The 18511-nt window shown below is 36.2% G+C and overlaps 1 protein-coding gene across 3 annotated transcripts in view; it reads left to right on the top strand.

The window, feature by feature from the left end:
* Positions 1 to 492: 492 nt before the first annotated feature.
* Positions 493 to 18511, top strand: part of LOC122040899 (symplekin-like) — a 41456-nt gene continuing 23437 nt past the window's right edge. The window contains exons 1-11 of one of the 3 annotated variants that reach the window (XM_042600387.1): positions 493 to 932; positions 3631 to 3790; positions 5789 to 5881; positions 5954 to 6065; positions 6168 to 6330; positions 11749 to 11920; positions 12153 to 12272; positions 12353 to 12907; positions 12991 to 13282; positions 13346 to 13587; positions 14028 to 14096. In XM_042600387.1, coding sequence (XP_042456321.1) covers positions 718 to 932; positions 3631 to 3790; positions 5789 to 5881; positions 5954 to 6065; positions 6168 to 6330; positions 11749 to 11920; positions 12153 to 12272; positions 12353 to 12907; positions 12991 to 13282; positions 13346 to 13587; positions 14028 to 14096 — 2193 coding nt within the window. In that variant the 5' untranslated portion in view covers positions 493 to 717. Of the gene's footprint in view, positions 933 to 3630; positions 3791 to 5788; positions 5882 to 5953; positions 6066 to 6167; positions 6331 to 11748; positions 11921 to 12152; positions 12273 to 12352; positions 12908 to 12990; positions 13588 to 14027; positions 14097 to 18511 lie in introns of all 3 variants that reach the window. The other 2 variants (XM_042600385.1, XM_042600386.1) reach the window with 2 other exon arrangements.

Raw genomic sequence — 18511 nt, 5'->3', positions numbered from 1 at the left:
AGTGTTAGTGTGCAATTGAGAAGGTTTTCGGTATGAAACTTTGAGCCAATTTGAAGATATAAATTTGGGATTTTATTTAGAGCAATTTTCTAAATATAGAATTTACCTATTTATGTAAACAAATCTTTATAAATTTAAGAAATGAAATTCATTATCTAAATATTAAAATATTATTTAATTTGAAAGAGATAAAAAATAAATAAAATAGATTGGGTAATAAAAAATAGATATTAGGAAGAGAGAAGAAAATAATTAAAAAATAAAAATAATAAAAATTTTAGGATTGTTGATATAGTGTGTAGTGAAAAATGATTGTCTAAATTTAATAAAGTAGATGATTTATTTTAAAATTTAAAATATTATAGAGAAATTGATATTATATTTATCTTAATTTTGGAAAATTAGTTGGAGCAAATCGTTAAAAGGCAGGGAGGCGTAACTCAAAATTCTACTTCTCTCGAGGGTGAAGTTCGATATTTAGAATAGCAAAGATCCGAGTTGGTATGTGCTAAATCCCTTTCCCTCTTCCTTGCGAGTGGCCTCCTACGAGAAACGCGGAGGGTCCGGCGGTGTGATGCATCTCCTTCTGTTGTGATACCTCAAAATCACCAGCGTCTTCCTCCGAGGAGTCACCGCCTGTACCGTCTACGTCCTCCTCTCCTTGAGCCAAGGGAGCCCTTCCCTGGCCGTGGGAGTTAGGGTTGCGACGCAGCGCCAATGGTGGCCATGGTGGCGGCGAGTTGGGGCGAACGAGCGGACGGTCTCCTTCAGTCTGCAAGAGCGGCTTGTGAGGTGTCTTCGAAGCTGAAGCAATTGCGGCAACTCAAGGAGGTTCTTTTGAATCGCGACACGTCTCTCTTGGCCGAGTTTGTTACACGCCTCGCTGAGCTCCAGAGTGAGCGGGCGAGTCCCATTCGGAAATTCCTTGCTGAGTAATTCCACTTATTCGCTTTGCTGTTTATTCTTTAACTTTTTATGGTTTGCCTTTTCTTCCGTATTGCTTGCGGAGAAGTCGCTTTTCTGACATTTGCCCGTCATAGATTGACAAGTGAATGAAAAGGAAATGAAGCATTGTTTCGAATATGAACTTGTTTTTGGTGTCAAGGTTTATTATCGTACTGACTCCTACTGATGGTTTTATGGCTGTCTTTTGAGCCATTAGCACTTAAGATCTTTATAATAAACTAAAACGTTGGAGCTTGTGCTTGATGACCTTTGCATGGAAAAATGTAAATTCTCTTCAGGCGCACAACACTCCCAATGAGATGCGATATCTGATCATCAAAACATTTTTGATGATTCATTGTATAAACGTATTAGTAGGTTAGTCTGTGTTTAGGAGCTTTGGTTTAATCTGTTGTTTGTTCTCATTTAAAAGATATGTTTGTGTTGCTAGGTTCTAGGCGTGCACAATTTAGATATGTGGTCCCAGTTTTAGCCATGTTTGTCACTTGCTATCTTGCATCATACAGTCGTACTTTGCATTTTCTTTATAATTCAACATACATTGAAGTTCCTTAGATATCTGAATTTCAAGAAGAGAAACAAATATTACAGTTGATAGAGGCATGACAATGACCTACCAGAGGTTTTTTAAATCATACCTATATACCAATTTCTTTTTGATCGAATTATTGTTTACAGTTGAAGAGGGGTCTAGGAACGATGATTGATTTTTTTTTCTTTTCCACTTCTACCAAACAACATATTTGAGTCATAAATTACATATTTCATTTTCGATGTAACTATCAATAATTAAATTACCTTTTTAATGTATTTTTCTGCATTTATCTAATTTACCCTCATTTCCTACTTTTATTATATTCCTTTTTTTTTTTATTATTGTTGATGACCAATGGAAGCCTATATATCGACTGTGTAATATAGGAAACATAGCCATGATATTGGAGCAAGTTTTCTCCCTTGGCCATATTCTGCTTGTTCCTATAGCATATATGACCTCCATTCCCACTCCATGTCCACCTTCACTTCAAATAATCATGTTGTCAACACCATGTCCATCTCCACTTGTACATATCATGCTGTCAACACAACCAAACTGAAGCAATAAGATCCAGCATCAAAATCAATTTCATCAATCTCTTTTCCACCCGGATACATACTGAATTGCTGCTATCTTGTTGCTATTAGCACCAAACAGATTATCATCATTCCAATCTTCAATTTGCATATTCCCAACATGCAAACTAGACAGTGTTGTTAATGGCGGTAGGTGGTGGTGGGACCGCCTACCGCCTCGGCCGCCTAGGCGGTGCCCTAGGCAGTGCTTAGGCAGTTGAATATTTTTTACTTTTTTTTATACATAATATTATAAATAATTATTATTCTTTATAATATTTACTTTTAAGCAAATATATTAATTAAAAATATATATTTAATCTCTCTCTCTCTCTCTCTCTCTATATATATATACATATAAAATTAATAGAATAATTTTATTAGGTTTTAATTAAGTCTATTTAAATTATCCCAATTATAGTTAGGAGTTGATTAAAATTATTAACCTAAAGTAATTTAATTAAACCCTAAGTTACAACTTACCTGCGTACTCTGTTTCAGTCGGGTGACGAGTTTGACATATCGCCGGGACCACGTGATCAGTTCGGATACGTCACTGGGCTGAGCAATGTGTCGAGGCCTATTGCCGGGTTCGGGCGATGCATCCGGGCTTGCGCGATGAGTTCGGACACGTTGCAGGGCCCACACGTCGTGTCCGGGCTGGCGCGACGCATCCGAACTCATTGTTGGGCCCAAGCCATGCATCCGGATGTGTTGCGGTGGCGAAATGGCTGTAGCGGCGACTCTAGGCGTGACGGTGGTAGAAGAAGGTGAGTTACTGCCTAAAGCACTGCCTCAGTTTGAGGCGGTGCGGTTGATGCCCGCCTCCTGCCTAGGCGGTGCCTATGTGGCCGCCTCGACTACCGCCTAGGCGGCCGCCTCGACTGTCATTTAAAACACTGAAACTAGATTGAGGGGAAACATGGATCAAAAGCCATCCATCTCCTCATTGAGATAGGAAGGAGAAACAAGATCTGAAACCTTTTCTACCATTGATGAGGGGAGATACATGTTAGACACCCTCTTCAACATTTAGGGAGTGTCTGAGAGCATCTAGCACTGCAACATCATTAAAACTAATCTGATATAGCATCTTCATGTTGGAGTGTAGAGATAGAGAGTAATTACCTAAAATATTTTATGTGTTAGTCCAGTTCACTCTAATTTCTTACCTTAATAGCTTATTATAGTCTCCATTTTTTTCAATCACAATAAACTGCTGATATCCACTATTATAAAATAGGGCATCTACCCTATGTTCATTGCCAAAGCAGTGATGGAATTCCACAATTCTATCAATAACAAAACCTTCTTCGACCAAATAACAGTGATTGGACTCTTACAGACTGCTACTCATAGTTAATTTGTTTTGCGACACTGTATACATGTAATTTTGTTGTAACCTTTATGGTAAATAATAGACCCAGACTGGATCTAAACCTGACTGGCACATTCAATGAATATTAGAATCGTAGCTTGTCATATTGGTCCTTTTATTTTACTTCATGTGCTTGTTCAGTAAAAGATTTTCTGTGTTTCATGTTATTGTAGGATGATTGGTGACATAGGATCCAAGCATACAGATGTTTTGCACGAGATGCTTCCTTGTTTAATATCTTTTCTTGAAGATGAAACTCCAGCTGTTGCTCGTCAAGCCATCACCACTGGAACTGCACTGTTTGGCCATGTGTTAGAGAAGCTTGTAATTCAGGCATGTTTTTTTTTTTTTTTTTTTTTTGAAGTTATAATTATAAACCTGTTCAAGAACTTTTTTGGTTGTCAACGAAACACTATTAACTGTTAGTCTATTGTTTTTAATTTAATTATTCATTCTTATTATGTGATTTTACTGTCTTTATTTTCTTTCTTCTGGACTGCTTCCTTGTTTGCCCTCATCTAAGGTGTGATTAAGTGAACACTTGCATTATCTATTAGCGCTTAACTGCAAAAGTATAATTTCTAGGGTAATTTTGAATGATGTTATCTCTTAATTTTGAAAGAGATCTGCGGGTCAGCATTTTTCTGCTGTTCAACTGAAGAAGAGGCACGGAGAATGGAAAACTCCTCGTGCCTCGTGGATAGTAGATTAAAGGTGTCATGCAGGAATACTTTGTGGATACTTGCTGGTTGATGGGAGTAGCAGATAATTGTCTGTAATTAATTAATGTTTTATAAATAACTAATGTCTTCTTAGAATATACATTAAGGTGCACAAGATATCTGATGAATTTCATTGGAGAGTTTAGGCTATTTTCTATCATTCTTGAGTTTGATTTTCATGAAAGTAGAACTTGCTTATGAAGAAAGAGAAGGGATGGCTAGCTTGATGGGTCAGCTTTAATATACAAGAAGAATGTTGTAGTTAACTTCCATATGTTGGCTTCCCTGCTTATAAATTTGAGTATACTGCTGCTTGTTTTTTGTCTCTTGAGTTTTGATTAATTGTCTATTGCAACACTTTTTCGAACATCAAATTTGTCCCCGTTTTAGTCTCGAAATAATGGTTTATGTTTGCTTTCAACTCTGATGGAAATATATAGTACCAAATTTTTGCTTATTCTTTAAAAGCTAAGTTGTCTTGACATGGATTTGGAGAAAACTGAAACTGAAAGCCCTTTTACTTGAGTAAAAACTGAAGGAGATCTCTTGTGATTTGCAATAGTTTAATTTGTCGAGTGAAAGAGGATGAACTGACAAATACCTCAGGAAAGTACTAAATCTTATATACTTTGCAGATAAGATTTTGTAGATCTGACATAATCACCACATATTTTTGTGGTATCATTCAGATTTACTTAAAATGGAGTCTTTGAAAGCCAGGCTCTTAAAACACTAGTTTTTCAGGAATACTCCACTTCAATTGGAACCTAAGAGTAATAAAGTTTGGCTATCAAAGCATTACTGTCCAGAGACAGGCTAGAAGCATTGTATATATTTTCTTGGAGAAACCTTTTTCTTTTTTTTTTACTAATTTGGGTCTTAACCTGCAAAAGGCCCAAAATGGTGGCAATGATATAGCATAGATATAAGAAAAATTGCCTTGATTGAGATCTATTTTTTATTGAAGTTGATTTGATTAATCACTTATCCTAAAAGCTCGAGCTAGCAAGGAAGATATCAATTTTTATATTTATATTATTAATTCTCCATCAGATGTGTGAGAGGGCATATTTGACTCAGTTGCCTCAAACAGTATTTTTTTGATAGGCAGGATGAGAACTTTGATATTTTTGCTTGCTTTGATACCATGTTATAATTGATGGGCTTATTGGTATTCCAAAAGCTCAAGCTATTAAGAAACTGACAAATTTTTATATTTATTTTCTTTATATAGTATTTCTTTTCCAACGGATGGAAGAATGGAAATGGGAAACTTTTGACTCAAACCGAATAATTTTATTGAAATTGTTCAGTTTTTAAAACAGGATAAGGATAAGGAGGTATAGTAAAGGTATAAGAGGTGAGGCACCACATCCATAATAATCAAATATGCGATGCCCTTTTTATTCTTTAGAAAATAAAACCATTCTTTTGATTTTTGCCCAAGAGAATTTTTGTTGATTCTAATACCTGATACTTCTTTACTCCTGACTTAAGGAAACATATCTGAGATGAGAACTTCTAATCAATAACAACTAGTCTAGCAATTCGTAATATTTTTTGCACATGAGAAGCAAGTATGATATTTTGTTTTTGTTCTTGATTTTAGGGTTTATACTCCAATGACATAGATGTTTCATTAAAATCATCATGGACATGGATGCTACAATTCAAAACCACAGTAGTCCATACTGCATTCCAGGTAACTTTAGCCTCTCAATAAGGCTGATTTAATTTTCTTTGATATAAGCTGACAAAAACGTTACTCCTTCAGTCAGGAAGTGATGGAGTTAGATTGCTGGCAGTTAAGTTTGTTGAGACATTGGTTCTACTTTATACACCTGATCCCTATATTTCTTCAGATCCACCTCAAGAATCTGACTTTGGTAAATCATTTTTTTTCAGACACAGAAATGGATCATATCTTGGCTTCCAGCCTTCTTACATACAACCAGATACTCATTTCTACTTCATTTATATTATTACAGATGTAGGATTCAATATTTCATGGCTGAGGGTTGGCCATGCTCTGCTTAATGTTGGAGAGCTGGCTGTTGAAGCTAGTCAGAGCTTGGGATTATTACTTGATCAGCTGCGGTTTCCACAAGTGAAAACACTTAGTAATTCAATGGTCATTGTACTAATCAAAAGGTTGTTTCATCTTACCTAACTTATGTTTGGTAATTTATACCTACAGAATTTTGACTAGAAAATGCTATCTTTAGTTTGTATTGTGCCTTTTAGTAACTATTGAGTTGAGACACTGTCATGTTAGGAATAGACAATGTTCTAAATGGATGTTGAGCCGGTTGCCTAGGCAGGAGGCGGGCATCAAACACACAGCTTTTGCTTGAGATGGTGCTTTAGGCGGTAATTCACCTCCTTCCGCCACTGCCATCGCTGTTGCCGCCGTTTTGTCACCGCGACGCATCTGGATGGGTTGTGGGATCTTGAAAGCGTTGCCCAAGCCTTGCAAGGGGCTTGGAGGCGTCGCTCGGGACCAGACACGTCTCCTAGGCCCGATGACGTGTCCGGATGTGTTGCACAGTCTTGACGACATGCCAGACTTGTTGTGCGGCCGAAACAGGGTACGTTGGTAAGTTGTAAGTTAGGTTTAATTAAATAATTTTAGGTTAATAATTTTAATCAACTTCTAGGTATGATTGAGTTAATTTAAAGCCTAATAAAATTATCCCATTGATTATATATATATATATACATATATATATTTTTTATTTTTAAATATTCAGATTTAATTATTTTTTAATTAAAATATTTTATTTAAAGTAAATATTATAAAGAATAATGATTATTTTTAATATTATATATAAAACTAATAAAATAAAATCAACCGTCTAGGCGGCTGAGGCGGTCATTAACAACCCTGCCACCGCCTACCACAATTTACAACACGGGTAACATAAGATTAAACAATATTAGATTGGATTTGTATACTCCAACTTGTGTAGTATTCACTTGTCGTATCTTTATTCCTTGTGTGCATGTGTAACAGTTTGGATAGTATGCATACTATAGTTCAAGGTTTTCCTCATATCGCCATGATTTATGATTTCACATTTATGTGAGTTGGATGTCATCATTCTTAGAGAACAAGTTAGGAAATGTATATTATGCAAAGCAATTAACCAAGAAATATAAGTCATTTTTACATTTTTCTTACAGCTCCTATTAGTCTTCACTCTATGAAACCTTCATGCTATGAGTGGTGTTGAATTACATTTGATGCTGCTGCTTCAGTATTATCTTTAAGTGTCTATCATATGATGGCCGAAAGCAGGTTGATATTACAATTTATCAGTTTTAGCAAGGTTCAAAATACGGATTTGGGAGCTGGTAAACCACTGTTAGGGCATTCTATGGTAGTTTTAACTTGTGTTTGTGTTATTCAACGTTTGAGATGGACATGGTGAAAGGGGAAGCAACATCAATGGAGCTTAAGAAATTTACCTATTTCCTCCATTCATTGTTTTCATTGTTGACTTTGGTCTTAGTTTCACATTTCAATTTCCTGCCTGCCCTTCCAACAATTGAAACCACTAAAGCTTCTTTCTTTCCCCTGCTAATATTTTTTTTTCCTTTGATCGTCTTGCATTGTACCTCTAGTGGCACTATGTTTTGGTGCTTATATCTGTGCCAACACACGCAAGGAATGGTTTGCCTTGTTCATGTCAGACAAGATTTAAAGAGATCTAAAATACAGGGTTTTAGTGATCATGTGGAAAAAATTGCCCTCCAAACCAACTGAAAACTAGTTTAAGTTCTATATACTTTATCTCTAACAGGCATTATTGTTTAGCACCAAAAACAAATATGATGTATTGTCTCAAAGACATAGAGATGGATGTATTATCAAGGAAACGATCTAGTTAGGGCCTCAATCATGATATAATAGTCTTTCTTGGGGGTATTTGTGAGGTACTTATAGCTGCCTTCTAATGGTCATGGCATGAAACTCAAAAAACTTGGCCAATCACACCAACAACATATGAAATGTTAGGTCTACTGATAGTGACATAGTTCAATTTACCAACTATCTTTTACACTTCCTTAATCTGCTATCTTGGCATTAATCTGACATTATTTACAGGGGGGTGTCAAAGCATATCATACAAATATTTCCATTGAGAGATATTAATATCTACTTAGAGGGCATGCTTTATGCTAAAAATACTTTGGACGACCCAATCCTTGGTCTAGAAGTGTTTATGAAGATATATTTTCAATGTTGTGATTCTTGTAGTTTGATTATATTAACTTATGTTAATGATAATGTCATCTAAATATACAAAGAAAAATGAGGTATAATTTGAACATTGAATGATCGGATACACTCCTAAGTCCTAATCATACCAAATATAGAAGGGCAGGACTGAATTTATTAAATAATGCTCTTGAAGAATACTTCAGGTTGTTTTGTTTGAATTTGGATACAAGATGACACTCCCTTTGAGCAATACACCTAGGTGCTTGCTCGAAGTATGCTTTTTTAGTAACATCACTGTATTTTTGGTATCTAACTAGAAAAATGATACTAAGGTGAGTTAAGAGTCGATATAGAGCAATTTTAATTATAGGACAAAAAGTGTACATTTTTGGTAGGATCCTTAGGGATGGTTATGGTAGAACAATCAAGCTTTGAGAACTGGTTGCAATGTGTTTAGTTCTTACTCTGTTTTAGTCATGGTTTGAAATCTCATACCATGCTGGTTGGCATGATAAGTTACCAACACTAGATACTATTCAGCACACACAATGTCTTATGAGTCGTTGCATCATCATCTCAATGAGTATTGCGTCATACCAATACTTGACACCTTTTGGCACACTACATCACTAATCAAGATGAATTAAGATAATATTGCTATTTTTTTCATCTTGTATCCATACAAAAGAATGTCAGAATTGTACCATTTTAATGATACATAAAGTCCATTTAAAATCTTTAGGCATGGTACTAGTATCTCTACGTTAAAGGATGATGAAATATATAATGAAGTACAAATGAGAAGTACCTTTGTTGCATACTCAAACATGGTGGTTGATGTGGACAAGAAGGTCATGGACTCAAAAAGGTCACATCTAGTTGATGTAACACTGGAGAATAATAATGATCTCTCTCTATTGATTTGAGTAATCAAGGAATGCATACTTGACAGGTATTAGGACAACTTGTCTTTACTTGGAGATAATATAAACAAAGTACAACCAAACATGCAATGTAGAAGAAAGAATTTAACTACACAAGCGAATATAATAGAAAAGTGAATTTGATTGTGAATAACAAAAGTAATATTGGTGAGAACTACATCATTTCAAAACATGATAGGAACTCCTATGCAAGATAGTAATGCACAAGATGTCTCAACCAAGTGCCTATTCTTTCTTATAACAACACCATTTTTGCTTAAAGTATAAGTGCAAATTGATTGATAAAGGAAACCTGACTAGAAAGGAAGGAGCAAAAGATATGAAAAGTACTCTAGCATTTTAATTTTTCAATACCTGATTGAATCACTAAACTGTGTTCTTATTTCAGGATAAAAGGCACAAAAAACTGAAAGGGTATTTGAAGACTCTTTCTCTAAGAAAAGTCATGTCATTCTAGAGTAGTTATTGATGGAGGCAGCAAAATATCTAAAACCTAGTTTTTAATAGACACATTTGCGGACCCAAATATTAATGAACCAAAGAAGATGGTGTAGAAGCATGGAAGTTGACACAACCTTGGAATGATTTGGAATGGTGAATATGTTTCCTTAGTTAACAAGACTCACACTCAAGATTCTGAAGAGTAGATAAACTAGGAACCATCTCCCTTAAACTTTACTGATTTGCTTATATTAGGTGCTTGTGTATTTAAAGAGATGGCCACAAACAAATATAAAGGTAAGGCACGATGAATTGGTAAAATCCAGGAGATTCTTGCTTTCTTCCAATCTTCTTTTCATTCCTTGAGTTTTGAATGGAAACAAAATTTCTAACGAATTTTATTAAACATTTCAATGACTTTGTGAGTTTGTTTTGTTGGTACTTGGACTCTTCATTTTGTCTGTTTGTATCATTGATGCTGACAGAGTGGATATTTGACATTCCTATTTATCACATGCAAAAATTTAGAAACACTTGTGCCAGACACTTGGATACATACTCGTGTTGCAAGGAGCATCTTAGGCATACCTCTCTACCTATGCACATAATATCATATTACAACTTTAAGTTAACCACTATGCTTCTATAATACCAGTAGGGTCCTCGGCATGTATAATCCCAACATCCCACACTGTCAGAATAATTACTCACTGTCAGATGGTCATCAAATTGTTTGTGGGGCTATGCTTTCCATAGTGTATGTAAATTGTGTTCTAGTTATCATAGCTTATTGGTATTCATTGCTGTTTTTCGAGCCATTGTCCATTATGTCCGCATGGCTTAACAAGAGCAATGGTGCACCTAGCTCTTGTTCTTGCTCATACTAATCATATAAAATTTGTTGAATTTTAATGCAAAAGCACATGAAAGTTTGGAGTTCTTACTTGATCGTCATTGTTGTTCACCTATGTACATTGTCTGCTCAATTCAGGTACTTCATCTATTGGCAACACAACAATTTCATAGATAAAGTTATTCTAAAATATCTAAATGCAAGTTTGTCTCCATTTTATTGTTACAAGTGACCATTATTGGTATGGATAATATTGTTTACTTTGGCATAGGCCACACCTTCGAATTATGCAAGCTATTTTTTGCGTGCTACTAGATATTGGCATCATTTATAATGCTAATCCTATGCTTGTCTTGTCTTGATATTGGTTGGGCTGGTACATAGTGGGTATTGTCCCACTTGCACCAAGAACAAAAATGGTTGAAAATGACATTCTTCTATTGCTGTAGTGGGCACTCTTAGCATACCATGGTGGGTGCCCAATATGTACTGACCATATAAGCACTAGAATCACTGTTCACTGAGACTGCATGGAATTCAGTGGTTTATTTTTTCAAGGTTTTAATAGGAATTAGTACAATTCTACCTTACTGCCTCTATATAGTAGCAAATTACTAAATTTTGAATCCTGCTACTAGATCAAAGTGATCTGAAGTGAATACTGGGTATTGTACCCTTTTAATAGAATAACTTACCTGTTCCTCTGGCATGATGAAGCTATTAAAACAATATGTTTGAAGAATGTTCCACTTGTGATGCTGGGATTGCCTATGTTTGTATATGCAAGTTAGATGATTTGATTTTTTTATTATGGATGCTCCCTATGCACAAGAATCAGGTTCTAACAAATCATTAGAATTTGGCATGTAGCTGCTAATTTGTCAATACAATTTGGTGTTTAGATGAAAATTTGTTATTCTAGTTTCATGTAATCTTTGAGACTCATGCTCTTTTTGTATGTTCTACTTGACAGATACCTTGATGTTTTCTGGTACAACTGAAATGTGTCTCTCAGCAGTTTGCATATTAGGGATTTTATTTATTTTCATATTTTACAATATTTTTCTCTTTACTGTTTCCTTGGCTGGTTTGATGTTTTCTGCCAGTCTCTCAGCTATAGCAGTGAAAAGGCCTTCCTTTTATGGACGCATTTTACCAATTTTACTTGGTTTGGATCCAGCAATTTCAGTTGTTAGTGCACAAGTCCCAGGATCACACCACGCCCTAAAAAATGCCTTCATTGCCTGTTTGAAATGCACACACTCAAGCGCAGAACCGGTAATCCTTCCTGATGTAGTTTGCATTCTTACTGTTATCTAAAGTGTATGTTGTTGCAATTTATAAAGTATATATCTACCACCTAACTAGTTTTTTAAGTGTCAGCTTTACATGTAGAAAAATCTTCTTAGTTTTTATATCCAGTGCTGTTGTTTACTAATTTTTCCAAGTATTAGATTGAGAGATGATTTACACATTTAGAGGATTCTGAACATGTTGCTTGTTTCTTCAGTGGCGAGCCCGCTTGACTGAAGCCTTAAAAGCCATTGATACTGGTGAGTCGATCGACCAGGCAACTAAAAAGAACTATAGGGAGTTTTCAATTAGCACTCAAAACTCATTACCAGGAAAGGTAATAACTAATAAGCATACCGGACTATGTGATATTTCTCTGTTGGTTTGTTTTAGCATGCGCTGTGCCAACAATTGCAGGGCGATAATTCATCGATGCACACATGTGATGAGCCAAGTAGTGATCTTGCAAATAAGAGGCTTAATGCTGAAGTGAGCAATGATTTGCTGCACGATGATGTTACATCTAGTAAACGAATTAGGCTGTCATCTGATATGGAACAAGATCTTCCTGAAGAATCCTCTAAATTGTCTGCTGATCAAGTTGAGGACAAGCTTCCTCTTGTTGATTCTGTACCTAATAAGGATAAGAGCCCAGGACCTGTACAACAACTTGTTGCTATGTTTGGTGCATTGGTTTCTCAAGGTGAAAAAGCCGCTGGTTCCCTCGATATCCTTACTGCAAGCATCTCCTCTGACTTGCTAGCAGAAGTAGTTATTTCTAATATGCAGCATCTCCCTCCAATATGTCCTAGTATGGACAAAGAAGGCAGTTCATCCTCCAAAATGGTCTATTCCTCTGTGTTGCCCACTGTGCAATTGCCTTCACTTGTTTCAGATATTCGTTCATTATCAAGTTTGAACCCTCTTCTAGCATCACTACTAGTGCCACCTTCACTATCTTGTGATGTTGATGTAAGCTTTCTTATGTTTCCTTCTCGGAGTATGACACTCATCCTGGATTTCTGATTTCTGTTTGCTGTATATTGCATTTTCAGTTGCAGAAAAATCATCAGAATGATGATGAAGAAATGACTGACAGAACGCAAACAACCTTAGTTGATGGTAGTGCAACAATAGCTCCCAGTTTCCCTGCTTCTGTTTTACCACTTCCACATGTTGCTGAACATGGCCATTCAGCTGTTTCATCAATAGTGAACTCGGAAATGGATGAGAGAAAAATTCCTGGTGTTGATTCAACCAATTCTTCTGATGAAATCCAAGAATCACATGATGCTTCTCATTCTTCCATCCCTGAATTGATTGAAACCAGCCAAGATCTTATCACAGGTTTAGGCAACACACTGCCTTCAAATGTTTTATCAGCTGAATCCCTTGTCTCTGATGTTACAGGAGCCCAGAGTACTGGAGTGATTAATCCTGATACATGTCAGGCAACTTCTACATCATCTATTGCCACCTCATTCCAGTATGTTCTACCAAAAATGATAATTATGGATGCAAACCTAACTGATGAATCTAAGGATCAGCTACAAAAGGAGGCATTTATCCGTGTACTTGATGCTTATAAGCAAGCAGCAGGTTCTGGTGACTCAATTACTCGCCGTTCACTGCTTGCTCACTTGGGAATGGAGGTATACCCTTTCAGTTGCTTAAAAGCTAAGTGATTTTATAACATTTATGATAAAAAAACTTTCAATTTAAACTCGCATGTTTCCACCTGAACCATAACTGCATGCTTGACGAGTGGAGTTGTAGATGCGTTATTATACTCATCAACTTATTTGTGCAGATAGGGATGAAGTGAAATTCAAGTGTTCCTTGCTTTCCGGATCTTCTTATCTTTTGTGGAATTATGTTTGCAACTTTTAAAATTTTGAATTGTTTATATTGATTCATGACCACAAAATACTTTCATACATAGTCAAATTTTGTTTCACTTTGGAGTTGAGTTTTATTTCCTTCCCATTTATTTTTGTCATCATTATACATGTTGACACAGTCATCTTTGTTCTTTAGGTACAAGCATCCCTTCACAAATTTAATACAACTAATTGATTGATTCTTTATTCAGTTTCCTTTGGAGCTTGATCCTTGGGGGCTTTTACAGAAACACATTGTATCAGACTATCTGGAGCATGAGGTAGAGCTTTTGAATTTTCTGACTAAAGTCTTTGCAATAATTTTTTTCTGAATTCTCCCTAAAGTTACATCATCACAGCAATTTGAATCAGTTTCTGTTCTATTCTATTGAGGTAGTTATAATTTTGATGTTTTAATTTGCTTTTTGTTCATTAAAATATGTCTGAGTCACTGAACCTCTTGTTTCTACTTCAAAATTGACAGTTTTCAGTGCTTTATATTTCTCATGAACTAACATTTTAATCTTGTAGACTCTTGACCTTTTGTGTTCAGTGTCAGGTAGATGGCTATATTTTTGTTTTTGGTCTCTAACTACGAGGTGTCCCCACACTGTATAGGTTGTGAGATAATTCTCCATTTGGGGTGGGAGCGATAAGGTGAAACTCCTCCCAACAGTGTTGTTAACTAGATTCAAACCCTGATCTTTGGTATCTAGCTCATTTACCACTAGACCAAACAATTGTTGCAATATAGATAGCTATACTTGATACACAATTGATTTTGTTAGTTTTATTTGGTGATTTGCTAAGGGCCTTGCTATTAATTCTTTTCTGATTAAGGATTCCATTATATGATGCCTGGTCAATTCCAATGAGGGGTTTTTTGATGGTGATTTTTCATAACTAAAGGAGTTGATGGGCTTGGGTGTTGAAAGAAAATTGAAAAATAAAAAACCTTAATAAAGGCGAGAATGAACCTTCAGTTTACTTTTGGCGTGAAGTTGCAGATTTTTCATCTCTTTTTTTTCATGAGTTTTAGGTTCCTATGTGTAAGTTATCCAAATTAACGAGACTGTTCCAGCATAATGTTTTTGATTTGGGTTGTTTAAATAAACACTGAATGCACATTATATAGTTCATGCTTGTATAAACATAAACAATGTACACCTAGTCATTTTGAGGCCCTCATATAGGCCTCTTGAGTTTTAATGTGGCATGTGTTAACAAAATATACATGTTGTTAGTCTAACTTCTGAACTGTTTCTTTCCGTTGAAGGAGATTATACTTCTAGCTATCTACTTATTCTCTCAAATTCTTTCCTAATTTACAATGATAGCATACCATGTTAGCATCATATTGTTGTAGTATTAATTATTTTCTTTCTGTTATATATATATAATAGGTCCTTGTGCCCTGCATTTTGTTGATTAAGGTTAGACTGGTAGTTTCAACTTAACTTAGTATTAGAGCAATATGATCTAGGTCTAGTGCATTATTTTTTCGTCAATTCTCTTTGGGGGAGCTCATGGGAGATCAAACATGCACAATCGCCTCTCATCTGTAGCAATTTGTAACTAATGAAGGCAGTTCATATAGAGGCTGCAAGACCACTTTGTATATGTGAAGACTCTTGCAACCTTCCAAATAACATGTTTTCATTACCGATTTTGTTCATTACCACCTTGCAACATTAATAACATTGTCATTGCTCACACATAAATTGGCTTAACCTTCACTTTCATTGGCTAATCTTGGACATAAAAAATTTGTTGGCTCAGCGACAACCAACTTATTGTGGTGCATGCAAGGATTGAAATCTTGAGTCAAGTCGAAGTTGTCGATTAATTCAAGGTGTCGTCAAGGCCCAGTAGTGGTGTTGGAGGTGTGCCGAAGGAGAAGGGGGCATAGGGGGATTGGAAGAAGAAGAGAAAACATGAGTGTCAGAGGAAGAGGAAGAAGAGTTGGATACAAGGAAGCTTACCTAAAGTGGGGAGACGTCATGTGAGTTGACGCTGTAGGAGGAAACTAAGATTTGGTGCCTTGTGACATTTACTTTTTTCAGAAGATGGAGGTGCTAGGGTGTCGAAAGAAGATAAGGGTTTCGACATGCAGGAGGGTTCAACACAGGCATCTTGTGCTAAAAGATGGAGTGAGATCGTGAGCAAGATTGTTAGAGGAAGATAAAGGAGCTAGGGTGTTAGAGGAAGGCACGAGTTTCGACGCAGAGGGTTCGATGCTTGCTTCTCATGATAGAAGTTGGAGAAGCAAGATGCGAGCAAGATTGTTGAAGGAAGACAAAGGAATTAGGGTGTTGAAATATCGTGTCGAGCCGGTCGAAATAGTCAAAACATTTTGTTTGGCCTGCTGACCGACATCGACACGATCTGACACAAAGCCTAACAACAGTCAGAGGTGTCACGTGATTCCGGTGGTCGTCGTAGAAGGCTCGCATGACCGGGCCATGTCGGAAGGGTTGCGTGACCCCCGTGGTTGCTTTGGATGGGTCGCGTGACCCTGCGAGTGATGTGTTGACGGTTTTTTTTTATAATTAAAATTGGACTTAGGTTTATTATGTCAATCAACTCTCAGCTATGATAGGGGTAATCCAAAGAGGGTGTAGTCGAGTTGATACTAGGGAAGGGCTTGCCACTAGAGAGGCATGGTTCGATTCCCAGTAGGCAAGGTTTTAAAAAGCGCGAAGCGCGACGAAGCGCCGAGTCCAAGCTTCAAGCTTTATAAGCTTAAGTGAGCTTAGGACAATTTTAAGAGTAAAAAAGTATTTTTTATTTTTAAATAAAATTTAATTATTTTAAACAAATAAATAGATCAAATAATACTTAAACATGATAAATTTAAGGTTCATGCATAAATTTCTCACATGTTTAGAAAGACAAAAGTCACAAAGTTTATAATATCTATTAGTTTTTAGTTTTCACAATAAAAGAACATAAAAAACTAGATATTATCTAATTCCTTGTCTGATTCTAATTCGATCTCCTCATCTTCATTCATCTCATCTTCCGTATTATCCGATACAAACTCGTTTTCATCGGGCTCCCCTATAATGTTAGCATTAATGTCTCTTGTTGGCTGTAAAGTGTCAATCTCCACCTCAACTTCATCATCACAACCCTCAACTATCCAAGATTGTGCCTTGCTACCATCATGTGCAAGTAAAGTCTCTAATTTATCCTTGCCCTTCTTCTTGTTCATCAATCTTGCATTAAATTGGACATAAACTAGATTATTCATCCTTGTAGCATCTAGTCTATTCCTTTTCTTGGTGTGTATCTAGATAAGAAATAAAATCTTAATTCTTAACAAAAGACATGCATTTAATATGATAAAAATAAACAAAACAACTATCTACTACATGATCTACATCTACATGCCTTTTGTTGGTTGCTTCAACAAAAAAGGATCGCATGATCTGGATTTGTCCTAATAATTGATAAAACCAGAGATGACCATGAATCACATATCAGAGAATGACGATCAAATCGAAACTTGCTTTCGAGCGAGAGGTCGATCAACGAAATTTCAATAAATCGCCGGGGAGACTAACTGTGCAGAGAAGCGGAGAATGGATAGGAAACAAGAAGACAAGATCAGACAGAAACCGTCGCCCCTGCAGCTGTCGCCGCCGCCGCCGCCACACCGCCGATTTGTTTGCAAAATTTGAAGTCGGTGACAAGTTGTAATACTTTCTGATCACTTTTTCTAGGTTTTCTCGATAGCAGACAAATAGGGGGTTTATGATAGATTATGACTTTTCTCTCAAGAGTTGAGAGACGTTGTGTCTCTTCGTTTTCTCTAAATTTTTTTCCTTATGTTCTTTAAAAATTTACAAATCAATTAAAATTATAAATAAAAAATCGCGCTTAAGCGCTATTAAGCGCGCTTAATTATGCTTAATTTGGTCAAACATACTTTGACCGCTTTTTTTCCCACTTTCACCTAAAGCGAAGCTTTTCTTTCTCGCTTTACGCTTAAACACGCTTAAGCGACGCTTAATGACGCATTTTAGAACACGGCCGGTAGGTGTAAATACTGTTTCGGGTTATCTTGTGCCCACTGTTTAGGAGGCCGCTCGACTAAGGCTGAATTAGTTACCATGATTTATCCTTTCAGACTGCGTGGGACCGCCTTGGAGGGGTCGCTAAGGTCATGACTTTATCTTTTGCCACCACAAATAATGCAAAGAGGCTTAATTAAATTCTAATGAAATTATCTAATTAATTATATATTTTATTTATTTTAATTCTTAAAATATATAATAAAATTTATTTATTTATCTCTTAGCTTTGTTATTGTTATTTTTAATGGATCCAATTAACCCCTAACTTAAATAGATAGCCAAACATATTTCCTAAAATCCTAATCGAATTATCCCATTAAAATATATAAAAATTTATTTAAAATTCTAATAAAATTTTATATGAAGGGGAGCCTTGGCGCAACGGTAAAGTGGTTGCTTTGTGACCAAAAGGTCACGAGTTTGAATCTTGAAAACAGTCTCTTGCAAAAAACAAGGTAAGACTGTGTACAATGGATTCTTCCTCGGGACCCCGCATAGCGGGAGCTTCGTGCACTGGGCTGCCCTTTAATAAAATTTTACATATTCCTAAAACCCTCCGCAGGGGCCATGGTGCCGCGCTGCCACGACCACCTCCGTGATTCATTGAAACCACGATT

Source organism: Zingiber officinale, chromosome 2A, assembly GCF_018446385.1.
Source record: "Zingiber officinale cultivar Zhangliang chromosome 2A, Zo_v1.1, whole genome shotgun sequence".
Lineage (NCBI taxonomy): Eukaryota > Viridiplantae > Streptophyta > Magnoliopsida > Zingiberales > Zingiberaceae > Zingiber > Zingiber officinale.
The sequence above is the reverse complement of the archived record's forward strand: the minus strand, read 5'-3'. Positions and strand labels throughout refer to the sequence as shown.